Source organism: Colius striatus, chromosome 4, assembly GCF_028858725.1.
Source record: "Colius striatus isolate bColStr4 chromosome 4, bColStr4.1.hap1, whole genome shotgun sequence".
In the NCBI taxonomy this organism is placed as follows: Eukaryota; Metazoa; Chordata; class Aves; order Coliiformes; family Coliidae; genus Colius; species Colius striatus.
In genome coordinates this window covers 10,479,393-10,503,523 of record NC_084762.1, presented here as the reverse complement: position 1 = coordinate 10,503,523, position 24,131 = coordinate 10,479,393, and the positions used below count along the sequence as shown (strand labels likewise).

General features: G+C 35.0%; 1 protein-coding gene across 3 annotated transcripts in view; it reads left to right on the top strand.

The window, feature by feature from the left end:
• Window positions 1–24,131, top strand: part of CDH18 (cadherin 18) — a 151,103-nt gene that overhangs the window by 77,159 nt on the left and 49,813 nt on the right. For all 3 annotated transcript variants that reach the window (XM_061994609.1, XM_061994608.1, XM_061994611.1), the window contains exon 4: window positions 14,642–14,809. In XM_061994609.1, the coding sequence (XP_061850593.1) occupies window positions 14,642–14,809 (168 nt within the window). The remainder of the gene's footprint in view (window positions 1–14,641; window positions 14,810–24,131) is intronic.

Genomic DNA, 24,131 nt, shown 5'->3' with positions numbered 1-24,131 from the left:
TATCTGGAAAGCATGAAGAATTCTTCAGGCTTATCAGGATAAAATTGCAGAGAGATACACAGAAGATAACTGGAAACAAAGCAGGGTGGATGGTAGCCCTGATTAGAAATCCACTCTTTTTTTTTTTCCAAATTGTTGCTTTAGTTTTGCAGCATTGTTTTCAGTATAAGATTCTCATTTATGTTAATTTCAAAATTGGAGACTAAAATATCATATGATAAATGTATTCCTTTCATGATCCTTCTTTCTGTATTTCAAAAGGAGGAAGGAAGGAGTTGAAGATAGACCCGCACACATGTGTATACACATTGTGAAAGAAGCATGCAATATCCTTCTCTTATTTCCCTCTTCCTTTGTTTGGATGAGTCCATCTTTTTGGGTGAATTATTGAAAAGTCTTACATTGTATGTTATACTCAGTGTTTCTATTGCTCAGAGAAAATCGTTGTATTAAGCTCATTTTACTTTTTGTAAGCAGAGAAGTGAGAATATCACAATGCTGCAAAATAAGATAGGTATTCACAGAAGGAAATAAAACAAGAAGAAAAAGTAGTCCTTTTAACAATGCAGAAATATTCAGTTGTTGACCCGGTGAGGTGTTTAAATTATCTAAATATGAGTTCTTACATGAAGAAAAATATATACTAAAGTGTTTCACAATATATCAGTGGATTTTTTTAAATATGTTGTGTTCCTGAATAAGCTGTTCACTGTTTTGAATTACTCAGAGTGAAGCTGAAGGGTTTTGAAGGTTGGTGAAAATTCTTAAGAACTTCTAGAACATCAGACAGCATCATTTGATTGGTACTGCTCATTGAAATAGCTGCGTAGTGTAATGATGTACTGGGTTTGTTTTCCATTTTACGCCATCAAAAATAGATTATATTATCTCCAGAGAAAGTGTAGCCTTAGTAATGAGCCACAAGTCAACAATCTGTTGCGTAGCTTTCAGAGTTAAGGTTATAATTGCAGGGGTGCCAGTTAAAGAGAAAAGAAAACTACTGAAAGAAAAATTATACAGAAGTCCCTGGCACAATTCTATGATACAGGTTTTCTGAAGTCCCTCTCCAAAGATTGTATCAATATGGAGGACTTTTCAAGCAGGTCTCAGCTTTGCTTCCAGTTTTCAAGTGTGCAGCGTTTGCATTTTACACAATTTAGTGCCTGCACTGCTGTGCCAAGCCTTGTCAGACAGTGTGACTGCCACAGTCATTGATGTTTTTCCTAGCCAATTAGTTCAAGCAATTACTTCTGATGACTTTTAAAAATTTAATTACATAAGATGTATCTTTAAATTAGAATCCTTGTTAAGTGATCTAGATTATATGTGACCTTTCTTTTTGTGTGTTCTCTTTTGATGTCCGTCTGTTGAGAATTGTGATTACTCTCCAAGTACACAGTAAGAAATCATAATCGTCACGCTTTTGCATAAGGAGTTTGTGTTTAATGTCAGAGACCACAAGGGTCCATCCAGGGAGACCAGTCTTTAGAGGCAAATAGTTTTCACATTATTATGTTCTGAAAACAAAACTGAAGGTTTTGACTGGTGGTTACAGAGAAGTACTGCCAGAATAGTTTATTTGCACAACTTTGACTTTTTTGGAAACTGATAGTTATACATCCACAGGTAATTAAGGAATGTTGTTCTGCTTCAGATTTGAGTCTTCAGTAGAAATGGTACTCCAGTCTGGAACACTGTTCATGGAAGGACTGAAATGAAGCTCTGGTATTTAGGATACATGCAGTGGAGAAAAATTTAAACTTTTTTAGGAGTATGAGGGTTGAGTTCTTCATATATTTTCTTACTTTTTGCTCAGTGTGTCCCTTTGAGTATTGCACTCTGTAAACAGATCTATAATTGCCCAGATTCTCTTTGTGCCATTATAGTATATGGATTTAATTCATAAATCCCAGGCGCTGACAAGTCAGTCTTTTTATATGCCTTTATAATAACAATATTCTTACACCAGTAAATGAAAAATTCCATTTTGACAGATTTATGAGAATTTATGGTGTTTATACAGGACTGTCATACACAGATATGTCTTAAGTCTTGTGCTAGGAATACCTTTCAAAAAATGTCTCTAGCGTGGAATTGACATGAACTTTAAAAAATGTTACTTCTGTGTTAGATATGTAAAGTTCAAATAAATAATGAACATTTGTAAAATGCACATTTGCTAAATGCACAGAGCTACAAACACAGATCTTTAACGGGAAGATACTGTGTATCTTTTCCTGAAATAAAGATGTAGTGGTATTGTATGTACAAACTGCAGCAATCATACTCTGAGCAGCATGCAATGCTCAGTAAAACAACAGGTCTGTCATGCATTCAGTCCACAGGTCAGAGAGTCCTAGTTTATGATTCTCACCTGACACTGATGGGAATATGGACTGACTGCCAAATATTGGGCATCATTGGCCTGTTTGGACTATGGTTCTAAATGTTCTGATAACCACTTGGTCAATATTATTTATGTAGTCATAATTTACTAAGTGATAATATCATTCAAGACATGACATAGTAAACAATGGAACCTCTGTTTCTACTGTTCTCTACTGCAGAGTTTAGCAAGGCTAATCACTTTCCTGTTTTACACAGCAAGACTGAATCTTCAAACGTGTCCCTTGTTCAGAAAATCAGTTTTTAGATACAAGAAACATGTGATGAAGTCAATATTTTGAAATATCGTTGTCCACTGTTAAGTGTGATTTCTCAGGGATGAGTGGGCACAAGTAATTGCAGACCATGTGTTTAAATAGCTATTTTCACACATTTATGTTGGAAAATGATACCCTTTATATATACTGTGTTGCTATCGTGTAAAGAAAACGATTTTGCTAGGGCTTTTTTTTATTATTTTTCAGAACGAGACCAAAAAGAGAAGATTTAGTGCTTTGAGATAGCTTTTAGAAACTTTTAATATCTTGTTCTTGAAAAAAAATATTACTTGGTTCAAAGCAGAGCAATATAGCTGTGTCCTTTGCAAACTATAGATGTGTAAACCATTAGATTATATTAAGATTCTGGGGATATATATGTCATTGTCCTTTTGATAAATGATCTCCTTTAAAAAGGGTAATAAAAGTCTGTTCTCCAATCTTTCTGTCAATGGCTTCTGCAACACAGTTCATAAAAACCCCCTAAGTGATGCCATATTATTGTAATGGATCACCATACAAAAGTTTTATGCATGTCAAAATATGTTTTTAAGGTTTAGTGTTCTGGTCCCTAACAATCAGAAGAACACATTTACTTTTGAAAGTATTTAGAAAATTTTATTAGTATGTCCTCTGAGGTCAAGCTGGCAATTGCCCTACATACAGGAAAATGTTCCTCACTGAAAGTGAGTTTTATAAGTATCCCAGAAATTCTAATAAAAATTGAGAAGGTATTGTTGACGTAAATGGACAACCTCTACTGGTATTAAAGCAGCTACTATGCACTATTGCTGCTTTCTGGCCACTTAGATATTGAAAGTTATGTTTTCTAACTTACTCAGCAGAGCTATTCAACTACAGCAGAAGCCAGCCATATCACTTATTCAGATATCAAATACCATAAAATATGCATGGTTCATTTTAATTTTCACTTTCCTGAGAGTGGCAGCAACTAAGTTTTGCAAGTAACTGTACTAACTCCAGGAAATACATTGTTGTTTGTAGGTATTTCCTGAATAAGCCCTGTTTCGTTTCAGTCTTTGGGTGAATTTACAATAGCTGAGCTTTAGTGAGTCACATTTCAATGTAAAGTCTCTTCCTATAATTGTTGCTTGTTGTATGTTGGATCATCACTTTCTGCATGTAGCAGATAACGGGTTTCATATGTATGCTGGACATTCTTCCTTAAGACAAGATCATTAAAGACTCTGAACAGTCTCAAATTTAATCATGGAAGAAAATGTTGAGTTTGAAGAAGAGGTAGAGAGAATTGACTTGAATTGCTGGTTCCTAAGAGGAAGCAAATTGTCAAAGTAAGCATGCAGTCTGTGTTTCCTATTCCTGACCTTAGAACACGGATTCACAAAGATATGTATTTTACTCTTCAGATGTGGATTTAGAAACATTATGGTGTAAACAAAGTTTAATTATTGGTGAGATTTCCAGGAGCTGTAGCAGCAACTTTACTCATTTAAGACAGTCTTCCCCTCTTGATTAACACCTGCAGGTGAAAACTCGTCAACTAGATTACTAGACTGACAACTTAGACCTAATTGTTGTAAGAAGCTTTTTGCCTAAAAATAAAATATAAGGTTCTTTTCCACTGTTAATCAGCATAGCTTCATTATCTTGATTTGAAGCATGTGGATTTATACCAGATCTAGATCAATAGTGTAAGGTCCCATTCACCTTCATCATGTAAGTGCTTTAAGGAGAGCTTAGGAACTGTGGACAAGAAAAACACTTGACAGTTCCAAACATGGCAAGCCATAATTGTGGCATTTTCTGCACAAGGAAAGCTCCTGTCCACTCTGATTAGGATTCCCTACGGCCGGCCTCCCGATATTATGGATTTTTATAGATTCTTGCCTAGTACATGAGATTAAATGCTCTTTTTTTATTAACACATCTATTCTGTCTATCTAGGTAAATGTAAATTGCTTTAGGCATACTGTTTCATATTACCTCAGGTAATTCTGGAGATTTAGGAAGCTGAGCTAAATACATACAGAGCAATGCTTGCTATTATAGTTTATATTTAGAAGAAAGACTTCCTACATGGACATAAGCAAAAAAACCTCACCACGCAAGTAAGTTTCTGTGTTTTATTTGGTTTAAGAAAAATGGTGAGACATTCAGAATGAAAACTTGTATAATGCTCTGACTTTCTGTGTAATTTTGTCATAATAATTAGAAACAGGAAGTACATTTATATAGCCTGTAATGTAGTTTCAAAAACAATTAGGTCAAGAATAATGATTAAGCCTTGGAATAGGTACTTAAAGAAGGCGAAATATTGGATTTTAAATAGACAGGCTGCTTCCTTATGAATTTCTAAAAGCATTCTTAATTCTCCTAATTGTTAACAGAAGAGTGACTCTTTTTCTTTTTTAATTTGTAATTCATATTGAAAAATTATAGTAATAATCTAACAATATCAACCTTGTTAAGGCAGGCAGCCTTACTTACTTGTAATGAAAGTTTATTTTCTAGTGATTGTTTCACAGATTCATTTGAATACATTTGAATGAACCTTCACATAATTAGTTAGAACATACATTTGGATAGGAATCGTTAACTTGTACCAAATTGTCAATCAAGGTTGCCCTGTTATTCATCTGTTTCATACTGTGGGATTTTGATATGACATAGAGAAATTAGAAATCATTTTAGAGAATTTAGAGAATTCTAAGTCCTTTATAGGACTTTATAGATTATTGAAGTCCACTTCTTTTATTTATTTTAGGGCCTCATGAGGCAAATATTTGCACTTGGTAGAACCTTAGAGAAAGGAAAAAGATCTCTGACACTGACATTGATCTGTTTTCTTGCTCTGCGTAGATGAAAAATCCAGACAAGTAAAGTCATTGAAAATATATTTTTTGGGAAAACCTTATTTTAAAATATAAGTGGAATTTTACAAGCCTTTTTTAATCATTTGTTACAATTTCCAGAATATTTCTGTAAGTAAAAAAGTCTGTATTTTGACTCTTAGTCTTTCCTCATGCTGGTTTTCAGTCTTTCCTAAAATATTTTGGTATGTCATTCCAGTTAGTAAGAAATTCCTTGTGGAAAATTTCTGTTAGATTTAAACAGCTAATGTTGATTCAGTGTAAACTTAAAATATTACAGTTTTTTATGTTGGCAATGCATAAGCAAATTTTAGAAAGGCTTGAGACACCTGAAAGATCCCAGTTTCACAGGCTCACTTAGTCCTTAATCAAATGGTATATTTTAAACTAAGCTTGGAAAGGCACATTTGTGTATTTGTTATACAACTATCTAAATATTGCTATTTATTGGAAGGGGTCATGTAGATTACTGTAGTTTATTTTGCTGATTGCTGATTGATAAAGGAAATCCAGTTGTAAATTCATAGATTTCCTTAACTTCTCAGAGAAATGATTGAAACCTGAAGGTACAAAAGAGACCATTCTTACATCTTTCAGTGATTGTAGAGAGAATGAGAATGGTAAGTAGGAAAAGGAAAAGGAGAAAGGTACTTTGGACTCTTCCCCCCGCCCCCTTTTTTTTTACAGAATTCAACATAGTAGTTTGCAACATATGCAGTAAAAAATTGTCCTGATTTTCCCAGGGCTGATGATGAAATATATGTGGAGTTATTCCTAAGTTAGTCTTTCTCCACTACGAGCTTGAAGAGTTTGTATTTTCACATTCGTGCATTGTCTAAATTCAGAATAATTTCAAATGCAGACAAGCTTCAGTTTCAGACCAAGAGGCGTTCAATGCTAATATGTACAGCAGAGGCTGGCCACTTTGCAGAACAGTGCAAGTATTCATTCAAATAAAAAAAGAGAAACAACTTCAAGTTGTGTCCTGTCATGGAGTGGTCTTATTTTGTTTCCCATGACTTATCATGATGCTTTTAAATTCATTGCAATGTGAGAGTGCCTGTTTTCAACAAGTGGGACCCCTTTGCTAATTCAGTAGTAATTTTCTTGATAGCAGTGCACCTGTAGCAATGGAACAAGACAGACTTCTGTTTTCAGCCAACTGTAAGATTTATTGTACTCCTAGGCAGAGATTTATCTTTTCTCTGACTAAATCAATATCTAACTCTTAGGTCAATAAATCCTGATTGAATCTCAACAGCAGTCAATAGCTACCTATTATGTCACGTAATAGACAAAGTTTATGTAGGTGTTGGGTCTAAGAAAGAAAATAACGTTTGTGAACGCAGGTATTAGAAGGTTTTGTTATAGGATGGCTTTAAATTTTATCTATATAACATCATCATCTCTTTTTTGTGGCATCAGAAAGTTATGAAAGCTGTGGTACACTTCATGCTACCACAGACAGATTTTCAGCAATCAAAAATACCTGTGATCTACGGTGGTTCTTTAGTTCAACTCTGTTTATCCAGAGTGCAGTTCTTAGATGTTTTCTCTCCTATGCAGAGATAGAACCAATAGTTTTGATTGTACACATAGATTGGGTTTTTTTACATGTACTAAGGTTTCAATGAATTTATAATTTTTTATTCTTTAAAATGTTTGTTTGTTTTCCAGAAAAGATATTGTTGTAATATATATATATATGTGTGTGTGTGTGTGTGTGTAATCTAGCAGTATCTATCAGTAATCTAGCTAATCTAGCAGTAATACTCTTTCCAAAATGAAGAATTTTTGCTGATGATGTTTTTCTTATTGCTGAGTTTGATGATCTGTTTCATCAGACATTAGCTTGCATGGCTACTGTCATAACATGTCAAGCGGAAATAGCTTCATTGTATTTCAAGTACCTAGGATACATGGAGAAACTGTTTCACATTTCCATATTGACACCAGTCTCCTTTCCTTTCGTTTACACTTTACAGATAAGCCTCCTTATGTGCCAAGTAAGGTTGTGCTCTAAATGACTTATAACATTTACAAATTAAGCTATACTGCTGTAAGGTCCTTAACATGTTCTGCACGGGTCAGTGAAGCACTGATGTTCAGTGAAATGCTCATGGATACACAATGAGTAAATATCATAGGGAGAAAAGAACACAACCATGTAAATGCTTGGTCTGTTGGCTAAGCCAGCTTATTTACTAACAGATAATCTGAATTATATGTCTTGAATTTAGTTCTAATTAAATTAGTGAACACGTGAAATTTTGTTTAAATATGAAATCTTTACAGATTTGTGTCTTGCTTTCCATTTTTTAAGTAGTTGGCCACTGTTTTGAGCCTATTTGAAAGGGTTTTTATTATGCCTGTGGTCATTGCCTCTCATCCCTCTTATCAAGATGATCTACTATGAAAAGAAACTGTAACATTATTCAACATAATGGGCAACTATGTTAATTATATCCAATTATTTAGATACATTATCATGTACTTATTAAAGATAAAAAGTTTAATTTCCATAAAAGTCTAATTTAATAATACTAGATGAGAAATATGAAGACAAGTCTGTGACACTATTTTTTTTTTTTGTTTCCATTATGAAGGAAGTAGTAAGGAGCTTTTTATTTTGAGTGAAATATTAGCAGCTGTAACCTTCAACTGTCTACTGTTGTTTTCATTTAAGTTACATATTAAATACATTTTTATGTAGGCCAGAAGGTAAGTGACATTGCAAGGAGTAATGTTTGAGATACTGGCAGTCAAAACTATTTCTATTGTAAGAGTTGGAGCTTTCCAAGATTATGCAGTTAGTAGTTGTGTACTAGTTACTTTTCGGATAGTTTAAGCTCTTTCTTGTCTAATTGGATTTCCTTTGAGAAGATTCCTGTACTTAATTCCCATCTGCTATGTTCAGAGCTTACTGAATGCATCGCCTTTTTACTTAATTGCTTCGTGTCATAAGGTTCTTCCTTCTTACCAAAGATTAAATGAACCTATAAGAAGTTTATACCTGAAGAAAAAACACTTAATGAGTAATTTCCTCCCTTCCTGTAGTCTTTGTCCTTGCTTTATCTTCACATTCACAACATTTCTTTGGTTCACCTGCTTGCCTACCTCACAAATGGTCCAAATACTGAAGATCTTAATGAAATTCAACAAGGGCAAGTGTAGAGTCTTACATCTGGGAAGCAATAACTCCATGTACCAGTACAGGTTGGGGAATTAATTCTTAGAGAGTAGTGTAGGGGAAAGGGATCTGGGGTCCTCTTGGACAGCAAGATGAGCATGACCCAGCAATGTGCCCTCGTAGCCAAGAAAGCCAATGGCATCCTGGGGTGTATTAGAAGGGGAGTGGGGCAGTAGGTTGAGAGAGGTTCTGCTCTCCCTCTACTCTGCCCTCATGAGACCACATTTGGAATATTGTGTCCAGTTCTGAGCCCCTCAGTTCAAGAAGGACAGGGAGCTGTTGGAGAGAGTTCAGCACAAGGCCACAAAGATGATACATCTCCCTTATGATGAAAGGCTGAGGGAGCTGATGCTCGTCAGTTGGAAAGGACCTCTAGGGATCATCTAGTCCAACCCTGTGCTAGAACATCCCTGATAATAATGTCCTGTTGATTCCCCCCCTAGCCAACTGCTCCAGCTATATACCCTGCATTCTTCTATAACATAGATCTTTTATTCTGTGCTTTTGAATCAGATTTGCTTTACATCACACATCTGTATGGTATCATATCTTGGCCATGATCTTTCCCAGCTTCTTGTGAAAATTAGCTCTATCCCAACCAAACCCAGGACACTTGCTTAAAAATCATTACTATTTTCTTCTTAAAATGTTTTTTTTTTGCACTTTCTATTTTATTACAGCAGTTGCATTTCAATGTTGTGTTCATGCATTAGTGATAATTTTCTTTGATAAAGGTTCAACCCCATTTTGTAATTTCTATAATGCTTTGACTTTTAGCCATGGAAAGTCTAGTGATGTCCATGTAAAGCAACCAAATGTGTAATATTATATAAAGCAGTCCTGATTGAAAGGCATAGATTAAAATATCTATGTTACAGAAGCATTCAGAATGCGCAGTATGACCATAATCTTTATATTGCGACTTTTGGTTATAGCTATAATTTGAAGTAAATCACAAATCTAAGTCAAAGTCAATTGGGAGTTCTAAATTGAAAGTTTATTTTGAAATTTTAAGAAAAAAGAAATGCATCTGCTGACTTGTACTTGCTCCACATTTGTTTCAAAATGCAAAAGCCACACTTTTTTCACTAAAAAGGGATGGGTCTAATTCTTCCAAGGTAGAATAATACTAGATTTTGAAATGTATTTTGATATATAAAATATATTCAAAATATTAAGTTACAATAAAATAAGTTAACTATATATCCTAAAGCAAAACAATGATAAAAGTAGAGCTTTTATTCACTAATTCAAAAAAACATTAATGGGATTGCCATCTGCAGCAATTCACTTCCTTCAGTAATTAGTGAAATCACACATTTAATTAGTTACCAAATAGATATTTAAAATTATATTTGAACCATTTAGTGGTTGTGATCATGACAAGACAGATCTATAAGAAACTAGAACATGGGGCATTTAGTTTGACCTACTAATCAACAAAATTTCTAGTGACCAGGCTCATGATCCAACAACAGAATGGAAATTTTCCAAAAAAAAGTAAGTTAATTTGCCCTGACAAACTAGTTTGTGATTGAAGGGGAGTTATTCTGTTGTCTTGTTATGGCTTTTTTTTTAATCCCACTAGATAAAAAGCCCTTGAGCTCAACATGTTAAAATGAGCCATTGGTTTATTCTGGGAACGCTGCATTCACACATCATGCAGGAGTAGGCTGTAAGATAAAGCTGACTAAAATTCTACAGTGGTTACTGGATCTAAAAAAAAAAGTTCTTCTTTTGTATAAGCAATAAAATAAATAACTTCAAGTTTACCAGACTGTCACCTAAGTGCGTAGCTAAATACTTTGTTAAACACATAGTTAGGCACTTGGCTGTGGCAGACATTTTCTTAATAATTGTCTCCACTTGCATTAAAAAGTGTTGATTTTTACAGTCTCAGTTACAGCTGAGCTTTCCGTTGTAGCTTTTCTTACATGCAAGTAAAATGATTCTTCACAGAATGCTAACATAACACAACATAACACATTGTCAGATGCCAGAGAGTATCTAAATATCTTGAAGAAAAGACGAAGGAAAAAGGAATTGACTACAGTTCAGTATCAAGAATGAATTCAGAGAGCCTCAGTGGTGAAGGAAGTAAAACTTGCCAAAAATGAACTTATTTTCAGGACTTTCTCAAATCCAGATATATTGCATTTAAAAAAAGGAAAAAAGAACTATCTACAGTAATACACATGATGGTCTTTCATCTCAGTGTTCTTGGTCAGTTTTGTCTGTTCTTTTGAGGATCAATGCAGGACCATCAAGAAGAAGTTTCCTACTAGCAAAAAGCTGTGAGGAATTGTCACTACAGAGGAAGATGTTTATGTCTTTAAGAAAGAACATAATGAAATTAATTAGCATTATACAGTAACGGCCATGTTGCAGGACTGATTATAAGACTATTGATATAATGCTTTTAGTTGTACTGTTTAGTTTTAGTTCGTTCGATGAGAAGCAGTTGTTGGACTCAGTGATACTCATGGATTCCTTCTAATTAAATATATTCTATGGTTCTACATTAACTCTGGTCTCATTAATTTGAAAGTGTCATTGAAGGTGAATGTCCTGGGTATATTAGTCAATCATGGATGAATCAGCAGTGTGATGTAATGTGAAAAAAAATCCCAAACCCGAAAATCTTGTAAATAGAAAAGGCAGTGATAAAATCTCATGTGGAATGTGGGTAGGTTTCTGGTCATCCGTGGTCAAGGAAGATAACGTCAAATTGGAAAATGTGCTTTCCAGGACTGTAGAAGTTGTCAGAGAAAAAAAACAAAATTAGTCTCATTTAGAGGTGAATAACTTTAGACAAGAAGTTAGAAGTAGTATGTTCTGTGAGAGCCTTCCATGTGAGAAAACACAACTCACATAATTTTAAAATGGCAATAGATATGACTAAACTCAGCAGGCTGACATCCAGAGCTGTGTGTCTTTCTCAGCTCCATTCCAATAGATCTAAACCTTCACGTTGTATGTGATTTTTAACGTAGCAGTCTAATTTCTGTAAAAATTCTTCTACTTAATACCCTAAACAAGATGAGGTGTCCCCATAATGATGTCTGTCTGCATCTTGCCTTTTTTTTTTCCTTCTTGCTTTCCTTTTCAAGATGACTAAATATTGGAAACATAGCTGAAAAGTACTCAGTTAACAGGGTCACATTGCTGCCTAACAAATATGAGGCAAAATTAAGACTGTGTTTAAATTTAAAAAGCCTGTGACAGTTTTCTGTTTCTTCCCTCACTGTTTTAGACAGGGAGGTGTCTTCTTAATATGAACTTCCTCTCATATTGTGGGATGTACAGGAGCCTCTGCCAAGTATACTGAAGATACTGAAGAGCAAATCCTAGCATAAAAGGAACTGCTGAAGCATTTCATAGTATCTTATTTGAAAAGAGAACCAAGAAACTTATCCTTACACTTTTTGGGATCATTTGAAATGATGTGTAATTTTAGTGCTATATTGACAGAACAGTTGGTAGAGTTGCCAGTGACAAGGATAGAGCATTAGGGTCCTCATTGTAGTTGCATACCTCATACTGATATAATTTTAGGTTGCATAAATGTATGTGACCAAGAAAAGAGGGATAACCAAATGTCCTTTATCTTCTTTCCTTCACTATATTCCAAAATTAAAACCAATTTTCTCATTCTAATCTTTGGATATAACTTTTTGGTATTTAAAACTTGCCCATTTTCATTAACTCATTTTTCAGAAAGGAAGAACCTGATGCGAGTGGGAGAGATCAAATGATTACTCATCCACAAATCCTTATTTTCTGCAAGCATTGATTTAGTACTGTACCCCTTGAAGCAAAAAGACAGAGGAAAGTAATTGTAATTCAGAGAATTTTCTGTTTGTTTAAATTAGTTTTAAAATGTGACTAGAGTATTTATGAGGATTGTACAGAAGACAGATGTTCCACTATTTCAAATTTGATCTATTTCAAATTAAAACTGCAGGATTGTTTTTTTTTTAAATCCCATATTCCCTCTATGCAGATATATAAACATTAAATGTTCCAATAAATTTGGGTTAAATGTGAAAAACTGAAACAATTTCTATGAAAAATGTCTGAGAGGGACATTTTTAATTTTAATACTTTCTGTCTTCCTGTTTTTCAATAAAATTAATTTTCAGAATAGTACTACCAGATTTTGTGAACCATACTGATTTTAGTTAACCTGCATATTTAAAATATATCTGTTCCTTTATCAAAATAGCTCCATACCGTTCTGTTATGTATAAATTCTCATAATTTCAGTAGGAAAAAAGGAAACTTACCTTGCAAAACTACATTGAAATCATTGTGAATCTTTATAGACACTTAAAAGCATTATTATTTGTGGATAGTTCTACTTATTTATGTATTATTTGTTTTCAGAATGCAATAGAAACAGTGGCGTAAGCTACATGAAAACTTCCATTTCATATGTAGTAATGGCTAAATGGTTTTACTGAAGAAAAGCAAAGAAAAGTATTTTGAAGTACAAGGACAGTGGTGTCCTGGAAGGCACTTTTTGCATCATCTGAGACTGAGGGAGTCAAAAACTTTGAAAATCATACCATACAGCAGATTGTCTAGAAAAGCAAGGCTCCTCTCAAGTTGCTTTGTATTTATGGCTATTACCCAGAAGCAACATCTGATCATGCTGTGGTATATTATTACTTACAAACAGCCACTTGGTTTAAGAATCCAAAACCAAGTCATCCTAAAAGATTAGGGTTTTGAAAATCCAATGTTAATAAATTTAGCTTTTCACATATTTCTTTCTTTATGTAATTGACTCCAGTCTGTTAATGTCTTTTATGTACTAGTGAGCCCAGAATAGGACGCAACACTCCAGGAGTGGCCTCACCAGTGGTGATCACCTCCCTTGACCTGCTGACAACATTTATCATATTGCAGCCTGAGATGCTCTTGGCCTTGTTTGCTACAAGGGCACATTGCCAGTTCGTTTCAAACTTGAGGACCCCCTAAACCCTTTTCTGAATAGCTGCTTCTGAGCTAGTCTGTCCACAGCATGTACTGATTCCCTGGCACTAGGCTCAATTAGCTTTATTGAACTCCATGAAGTATCTGGCATCCTATGTTCAAAGAAAGTAGCAGGGCCTAATTTACTGGCATCTTCATAAGTGAACAATGTACCCTAAGTGAGGCTGAGCCCACAGACTTGGATGTACCCCCTTTGTTATAATCTTTGCTTCTGCATGAATATTTGACTAAATGTATAGAAAAATTCTGATGGTGATGGATAAAAATAAATAGTATTTTAGGTTCACTTAATTTTAGTTTTCTCTCAGTACTGCAGTAAAAACAATAATAGTTTATCTGTCACTTTACAGACAAGTATTAGGTAAGTCACACTTATGAACATAAATGTGTTATGACTGATATATCAAATAGGAAAGAAGAGTTTTTTGAGATTTGTCAAATAAGGAAGTTTTAAGAGGCATGTGATTTTAATTCAGAAGTTAACCTCTCTTAAAATGGAATTTGTGTCTTCTTCAGAGGGATGAGAGTTCCCATTCATTAATATTTCTGTGTAAGTAGCTATTTAAACAGTTACAAATAGAAGAAAACTGTAGTTTTGGCAATGTACCTTTTGACTAGGAACTTTACAAAAATTGGATTAAATATTTACTAATATAACACTTGGTTTGATATATAGTATTTTAATTTATTCATATCTTCCAGCAAGTTGATTGTCTAGCAACATCTGCTATTGTTTTATTTATAAATATATAAATATGTACATATATAGATAAAAGACACAAACAACTAAAGCAGTATAAAGAAAAACTTTACGTTTCCAGAAAATCTGCCATGCTCCACCTTTCATGAAAATAAAGATTCTGTCCAGACTATCCTCTTGCTTACATAAGCTAATTCTAATCTTTCCTTTCTTTTTCTTTTCTTTCTTTCCATCACAGGAGTCATCAGGACTGCCTTGCACAACATGGACAGGGAAGCCAGAGAGCATTATTCCGTTGTCATTCAAGCCAAAGATATGGCTGGGCAGGTTGGAGGGCTGTCAGGGTCAACAACTGTAAATATCACACTCACTGATGTCAACGACAATCCACCCAGGTTTCCTCAGAGTATGTACGATTTCAGCATATAACTGATTTGAAAATTGTGTTGATTTTCAGTGAAGTAAGAAGCTATTAGTGAAATCCAGTTACGGAAGAAAACAGCTGAGAAACTGTTTTGGATTCACCAATATTTTTCAGTTTTCCAGTATTTACAGATGAAGCACAGAGATTGCAGAGCTAGCATACTGAAAACAGTGAAGATTCCTTTCAGTTAAACACTGAGTAGGAGTCAAATAGGTGACAAGGGAATACTTTTCTCATATGTGGGTTATTCTCCAGTCTTTTTTTCAATGTATATTTCAATAACTGTGTGATTTTCATCCCACAAGTGAATTTTATCGTTCCCATGGTAGACAACACCAAAACAAAACACATGGAACAATTTAATCCAGCATGCCTTTTGCTGCTTCCATACACATCTGTCATTTTTCTTCCTCTATTTCTTTCTCTATATCCATACAAACTCAAACTTTTTATATTACAGGTGATTAAAATCTAAGCTGTTTCTTACTGTTCTTGAGCCACGTTGTCTGCCTTTGTCATAGTGAAGTGAATTATTGATGTCAAACTGAATGGTCTCACATGCATATAAGAAGATCGTATGCTAGATGCTCTTGGAACATCTTAATATGGCCACTAATAGGAAGTTCATTTCTATACAAATCACTGGGTATATATTGATCTGACACAGCAGCTGGAGTCTTGTTGAAATTCTGAATTCAGTTGACAATTAAGTCTTCTGGAATGGAATTGCATAACTAAATGTGCTTTACTTTGCAGATTGACTCAAGGCCAATAAGAATATTGTAATCTGGACTCAGACATTGCATGAGCTCTTGTAGAACATAATGGACTGGTAGCTATAGGTATATCCACTGGGAAATGCATTAAGCAGTTTGAATGAGAAGATTTATAAACAATAATAGAGATCACAATGCTCCAGGGAAAAACAAAGCTTCCTGGCAATACACATTATGTAAAATCTGGTCAGGCAGTAAGAAGGCTAATTAAAAGTGGTGGAGAAATGAATATTTTTTTCTGTACCTCACAATCACTTAAAAGCATACAACATTAAATAAAATATATTTGGTTTATATTCCACAGAACTTTCATTGTGCCCATCACTTGATTTAATACTTCCTAACTGTTGGAAAGGCAAAAGGCAAGGCATATCTTTGAACAAATATAACATCTAAAGTAGCTAAAGTAGAAAAAAATATCCCAAGTTTCCTGCAAACTCAGAGACAAATGAATCTCTACATGTCTGGTTTCAAGAATTGGCCTCTTTTATTTTGAACGGAAGGTTTTGGGTACTAGACCGTCTGGCAGATAGAACTGTACATTGGCACGGATATTTTGTTATCTATATTATTTTTTCATAAATGGAAAAAGTATACAATTTTCAGCTTATTTTTATACATTTTAAGGGATTGTAATAATTGAAAAAAAATTGAAAACTACAAAACATTTCACATTTAGTTAAAACTTACTATTTAACGAAGCAATGTTTTTTAAGAAAGTATTTTAACATTTATAGTTTTTAACAGAAGTTATAAATCCTAGAATGCCTAGTAGGGTTCAAATATTTGCTTTATATTTTCTTACACAGTATTCCTGTACCACAGTTCTGACTGTAAAGTTGGGTTATTTGCTCCTTTGTATAACTGAAACCCTCTGCAAAAGAACAATAGCTGTATGTTAATAATACAGAAGTTTAAACAATCTAAAATCAGACCATCTTAGCTTCATGAACTGTTACAGTAGTACATGAGTATTGCACTAACAAAAATAACTTCATTGTTTCTTTTTCTTCTCTTTTCTTTGTATGGCATGATTTTCAGTTAAATTTCTCTTCAATTTCCTCATTAGATGGAATGCTAATTGAGAGTTACTGAGGCTTGTCACATTCAGAATTGAAATCAAGGGAAGTGCTAACCAAAACTGCACATATCAAGTGTTTAACCCTTGGGACAGGCTGAGCCTCAGCTAAACCACAGACTTTCTTTTGGTTAGTTTCCTTTCTTCCGTTACCATACTTATGAGTTTTGAATCTGACTCTAATTGTATGAGTACTTTACTTGACAACATGCTAGGAAGCACATCTGATTGATGCCTTTATTATTTGTTTTATTTAGAAGTATGCTTTATTGTAAATACGTAAAAGATCGTACCTTTCTGGCTGTGGTAGATCAATGTTCATTACAGATGCATGTGGAGTAAGGTATGCAAGATTTGTCCTCCTGGAGAAACACTTTAAAAATCTATTTAAAACTTCCACACAGAGGTTGTAAATCTATCAGCTTAAATGAGTTTACTGTGGTGGGTTTTTTTTTTTCTGTACTCACTCTAAATATAGATGACTTTATTTCAAATAAGTTACCAACAGAGCAGCTACAGATTTCCAAAATATTAAAATGTCTAGGAGGAAGAATATGAAATATTGCTGCATAGTTTTATCAGTCCTATGGTTTCAGTTCTGAAATACATGAAAATAATAATACCTGAAATGGGAAACATAGAAGAAAAATTCTGCTGCAGAAGTCTCAGAATTAGGCAAAGGATTGTGAGTTCAACAGGAGAATAACCTGAAACCTCAAATACATTTTACATCTCAATTACTTCAGTGCATCTTGTACAATATGGATTTCTTTTTCACAACAGGTTTCCTTTCTTTAAAGATTCCAGTTATAAATGAACTGTGTATGTAATGTGAGCTGATAGACAATACTCTGCATGAGAAGATTTTTGGTTTTCAATAACCAGCATCTCTCGATTCATGTAATTTTTACCACTAATGGATCGACTTGACTGAAGACTGAGGCCACTATTTTTGTTTTCATATATTTATTTTGATGATCTGGTAGAAAATGTTCCATCTACTGATGACACTGTTACCAGCCTTTTGCTCCATCAGAATTTTATGTTTCATTTTCTTTCATTAATTCTCTCCAGTCTTGTTTAGGATTAATAGATGCTGCATTTTTTGTTTTCTTTAGGATTAAGATTAATCAAGATCCTCACACTAGGCAGATGCTTCCACTGACGTGTTTTGTACATCAGATGCTAACAATGACACTCTAGACACTGTAGGAAATTTGTAGTTAATGCGAGTCTATTTTTACAAGGATAGTATTTCCCTTATGCCTCATTTGTACATTTTGATGTGGGATACATCTAACTCAGTTCTTTAGGATAAAGCAGATTTAAATACAAGTCATGGCTTTAAACCTTTTTTACAAAGCCGGGTTGTTGGAAACTGTTGAATTAACGTGATTACAGCAGTTGTGTGTCCTCAGGAAATTCAGATTTAAAATAAAGCAAGAAAAGCACATAATAACTTGTTTGGCTTAAAATTGCTGACATCTGATCAACTGCACCTTTGTAAATTAGATTTTGTTCGTATTACGTAATCTCATTTAATATTCTCGTGTCATTTATGTGATGATAATGGGCCCAGCACTGGTTTAGTGTCCAGGGAGTATTAAGAACAATCAATTCCATAAAGTGTTCTACATTTAAATGTTACTTCTTTTTTTTTCTTTGTTATAATTAGAGGAATACTCATATTTCACATTATAACACTTACTACCTTTGTGACTGTTCCCAATAGCTACTAGCTATAATATGCTAAAGTGTATTGCAGTTGAATAGTTGCAAGTATTAGTTATTGCTGAGAAGAGGCTTAGATCTTTTAGTAAGACCTTAAATCACACTAGAGAGACATATAGAAAGTTAATTTAAAGCTATATTTGCAAACAATCCTAATATATTATTCATGAAAAGTTCTAGTCCTTCATATAACTTTCACCAAAAGTAAAGTCACCATCTTGGAAATTTTAATTATTCTGATTTTTCTCACTCTTTTGTTCCACAGGATGAGTTTTTTTCACCACCATATTCATTGTTTGTTTCTACTGGTGGGTAAAAAACTAGGATGTGCTTTCTAGAAGTATAGTTTACGTATTACCAACAACTTTTATAATATCTGTGTTCCGGAATGTCTAAAGAAGTATAGATTTGTATTATTGGATTATTTTTTCTGTCTGTAAGATTTAGAGAGGATCGTTCTACCTAATGATTCCTATATTCCTTGTGGTTAGACAAAGTCAGCTTCAGAAACAGCTCTGTGTATTGGATTTGCATGGCAAAGGCTACAAGGGTGGCTTCTGTGCGAAGCTGCTAGAAGCTTCCACTGTGTCCGATAGAGCCAATGCCAGCTGACTCCAATATACACTCACCACTGGCCAAGGCCAAGCCGTAAGCGACAGGGGTAGTACCTCTGGGATGACATCTTTGAGAAGGGAAAATGTTTCTGTGTAATGGCAACTGCAGCTGGAGAGAGGAGTGAGAATATGTGAGAAACAACTGAACAGACAGCATGGCCAGTGAAGAAGGAGGGGAGGAGAGGCTCCAGAGGTTACCCTGCAGCCTGTGGTGCAGCCTGTGATGAAGCCCTGTCCCTGCAGCCATGGAAGCCACAGGGGAGCAGAGATCCAGCTGCAGCCCATGGAGGGCCCCACACCGGAGAGGGAAGGATGCCCAAAGGAGGCTGTGACTCCATGGGAAGCCTACCCTGGAGCAGGCTCCTAGCAGGATTTGGGAAGCCCTGGAGAGAGGAGCCCACACTGGAGCAGGTTTGCTGTCAGGACTTGTGACCCCGTGGAGGACTCATGCTGGAACAGTCTGTTCCTGAAGGACTGTACTCTGTAGATGAGACCCAAACTGGAGCAATTTATGAAGATCTGTCTCCTGTGAAGAGAGATCCCACGCTGGAGTAGGAAAGGAGTGTGAAGAGTTCTCCCCTTGAAGAGGAAGGAGTGGCAGAGAAGATAATCTATGATGAACTGACCGTTACCCCCATTCCCTGACCCTCTGATCCAGTTGAGGGGAGAAGGTGGAGAACATTAGGAGTAAAGTTGGGCCTGGGAAGAAGAGAGGAGAAAAGAAGAGGTGTACTTTTATTTCTCATTACTCTACTCTGATTTGATTGGAATCAAATTAATTTCCCCAAGTTGAGTCTGTTTTACCTGTGACCATAATTGGTGAGGGATCTCCCTGTCCTTATCTCAACCCCTGAGAGTTTCACTTCCCTCTCCAGTTGAGGAGGGAGAGTGATAGAGTGGACTTAGTAGACACCTGGTGTCCAGCCAGGACCAACCCACTACATATAGACAGGATGAGCCTACAGTGCATATGCAATCAGCTGAAAGGCAATTAGCAATATCTCACTAAAAGATAAAATAAGTAACACACACATGCCAGGGGAAATGCCAGGAAATTAGGTATTTTTAAGTGATAAGGAAATATAGCAGCCCATATTAATATAGTTTATGTCCAAAACAGATAATACTTGTAGTTTCTTTTTAATACTGTTTTGAAATTGAGTCCACATAATGAGATTTAAAAGGTGGACTCTCTTGAGAAAATGTAAGGGCTGTTCAGAGATAATTCCTTTTGCTGTGTTCTTAAAACACCTCTGGTTAATATTGAGAATTTAAATACAAACCTGAATTCTTGCCCAACATTCTAATCTCAGATAACTTGAGATATAAAGATTAATCCAGAATCCAGATGTAAACAGCATTTCAGTATAGACTTTTAAAATTAAAATGGTATTTACATAAATCAGATTTTGGGATTTGTATATGGAAAGAAAGGTACCAAGTGTTTTGTTAAGAATGTTGTTAAGACGGTATTGCTAAAAAATCTGATAATGCATTTCATGGGGTGTACACATTTAAGAAGCTGTATTCTTTGTTGAAAAAAAACCAGCTAGAACGTTATGTAGTGGCATGATAATCACATAGCAGAATTCTGGTACTGAGGAGTATTTTACTTCTCTCATTCTTAAAAGTGGAGATTTTTTCTTTTAGTTAACTTTGTTTATAAAGTGTGTACTCAGGTTCCAAAGTGTTTGACCAGTGAGTGACATTACCTTTGTGAGCCCGGTTGCCGTTCAGAATACTGAACAACAGATCTCCACAAGTAAATCTCCAAGCCCCCTGACCTTAATTGTTCTTTATTTAGAAATGGCTAAAGTGGCACATCAGAAACTGCGTGTGGGGCAGGTAAATATGAGCTAGAAGGCTTCCATTTCTGTCAGTTTTCAGAACGTGAGTTTGCTTCTGACTGAGACAGCCAGCAGCACATGTAAAGGGGAAAAATGCTGTTTTATGCTTGTATTCCCTGTGAAGGTAAGTGACTTGAACATGTCAGGCCAAAAGATAACAACTGTTAGTCTTAAACATGAGAGAAATTGTTGGGTTTTTTTGAATCTCCAGAAGTGTTTAGAATCACCTGCCTATCATGGCTGCTGCACAAGGACAACAGGCTGTTTAAAAAGCAGCTATCATCAATGTCATGAGGAAACAGAGTGGTAAAAGGGATAAGCCTCAGTAACGTGAATGATTTTGTAAAATTCCTCTCAGATTATGTCTTCCTAACATGCTAGAAGGAATCATTCATCTATGGTATGCTTAAAGACAGGGACTTGTTAGATGAGAAATATATTACTTAAGAGAGATGGTGACATTCATTGAGTACCAAAGACAGTTAAAAGAAAGAAAGTACATATGTCTTTGAGTGCATGCTTCCATAGATAGGAAAATACTGTGTGAAATTATTTGTTTAATTGTCTTCTTATTCTATTTGTTTATTAGGAGAATATATTTGGTACTAAAGCTAAAAAATTGTTTCATTGATCACCAAAATCTGACATAAATTGTTTAATGGCATTTGATTGCTTAGGAAGACTCATGATACTCTGTTTCCTGAGCAGAATAGTGTGATTCTCATGATCAGATTTTTACAGTAAAAACCTTAAAAAAGTAAATATTATACTTTTCAAGACTATTGAAGTATCTATTTTTAAAATTGTCCTTTAACAAGAGTTCATGACCATAAAACTTGATCACAGATTTGTTTACAGAATACAAATATAAATGGATGCAAAAATATATTTATGTCAATATCTGACAAAGTATTTGCAGAAAATACATGTTCTGTATACTGAGCTTTGATGAAAACTGTTAACTTTACTCCTAACCATAGGGTAGAGTCTAGCAGTGTTTTTTATTCCACTTAATTGGGTATTGTCTATGAGGATTTATATGTACAAGGTACCTTATTCATTACATATATCATACATATCAAAATAATGTTGAGATGCTCTATATAGGAAAAAAAAATGACTTTTTTTTTTCTGTAAGAGTTCTCAATGAGGCAGTAATGGTTTTGGGAATGAGGGAATTGTTTGTTTTGTTTGTTTACTGAGTGGAGGATTGAGAGCAGACCACTCCATTTTAAGGGTTGTTCTTCAGAACTGCCTTTATTTTCATATCATTTATGAAGTTAAACCCCTGTGGGAGTACAATCCTAGCTATGCTAATGCCAGGGAAAAACAAGCAACAAAACTAAATACAGTCCAAATGGAGCATATCCCTTTTACAGGTGTTGCTATTGGTCTCTGCTGACCCAAGCTGCCTGATGTAGCCATGATCCTCTTTTAAATAGCATAGAGTATACTCAACACAGCACAGTTCTAAAGACTGCTTGTTTACACTCAGTCATGAAGTTGTTTATTAGTGATGATGGTGAAGTGTATGTTTTGGTTTTGCCCACACCTTTTGCATAGAAAATGTGTATTTGGATATTCAATACCTACAGGAAAGTACTGAATATCAAAATGTAGTCTACCCAGTTTTCTTTTGGTTTCTGCTTTTTACCCATAGGTGGGGTAAGAAGTCTCAATACTTTTCATCTCTAAAAATTAGATACTTTTAGTTACTGTCTGTAAAGGCAAAGTTGGATGGACCATAAATTAAACTCATCACTGATTTTAATCTTAATCACAAGCACAGCTCCCAGTTTGCAATGAGGTGTAAAAAGCAGGAGCATGGGGATGCACCAGTCTTCTTCTGGACAGGGAGTCTATTGCATCTAAGAAGAATGGGGTTTTTTTTCTAATTAAGAGCATTATGTTTTTCAGAGTTTCAAGGCAAAGTGTCTTGAGTTTTGAATATTTAGTATCATATTTGCAAATAAGAAATAACTTTTCTTACACTTCAGATATTTTTACAAAGTGCAACAGTGTTGGGTTTTTGGCAGGGAAGAAGGATAAGCTAAGCACATCTTAAAAATTTCTTCCTTAGTTTAACTCTATGAAAGATGTCATCAAAAAGAATATTCAGAAGAAAGACAGTACATTAGAATTGACTGAGCTTTTGGAACTGTGAAAACTACTGTATTTGTAATGATGATGGCTAAAAATTGGTTTTATTTTAATAAAAATAAGCATAGTAAAATTGTAACAAATGTGCAAGACATATTGAGAAAAATCAGATTCTAAAAAACTCCATTTCAAAAAACTCCATTCCAAACAGAAGTCCAGAACAATGTATTAGATGTAATGACAGCAATGGGATTGAAAAATTACTTTGTAGTAGAAAACCACCAAGCAAGATTGAGCACAGCCCACAGTTGGAGCTGCACTTCAGTTCTATCAAGGACGGCTGGGAGCTAAATGTGAGACACAGCTTCATGAATGCCAGGTGTGGGACCACCAAAAGGTCATCTGTCCCAAAGTCTTTTAAAGCAGATTTAGTTACATCAAGTTGCTAAGGGCCCTCTCTAGTCAAGTTTTGAAAGGTAGTTTTCAGATCTTTTCTGCAAAGCTGTATGCAGGTGGTTAGCTCTGAGCATGTGCTGGTGAATGGCATTATTGCTCTCCTAGTGCCATCATTGAATGCCATGAGGTTCCTGGCAGCCCGTTTCTCCAGCCTGCCCAAGTCCCTTTCAACAGCAGCCCTACCCTCCATCACGCTGACCACTTTTTCTCAAGTTAGTACTGTCTGCTTGCTTGCTGCAAATACATGCAACCCATCATTCAGACATGAAATAGTTTTGGCCACAGTTTTGATTCCTGAACAAATACTGTTAATTGACTGACAGTTGTATTTTATGCTCATAATCATCAGACTTTGAAGCCTGTCTTACTGTATTGCTCATGTATTCTCCATGTCTTACTAATTCAGCTCATAACTATTGAGCTGGCTGAAGGTTTAAGCAAACTTTCTTCACACGGCATTTTGATAAACATTTGGGTTATGGTGGCATTTTATGTTAAGGCAATCAGTTACTGTGTTTATCAATATACTAGTAAACAAAGGCATCCGTGTAGGAGCTGTGATGTAGGAATGAATGCATCTGTTGATTCATCACCAAGGGGTATTTATACTCATGTTACTAAAACTATACCTTTGATAAACAACAAGCAGGCCAAATATTTATATATTTCCCTTAGTTCTGTGTTATGCCTCTCCTCCCTTCC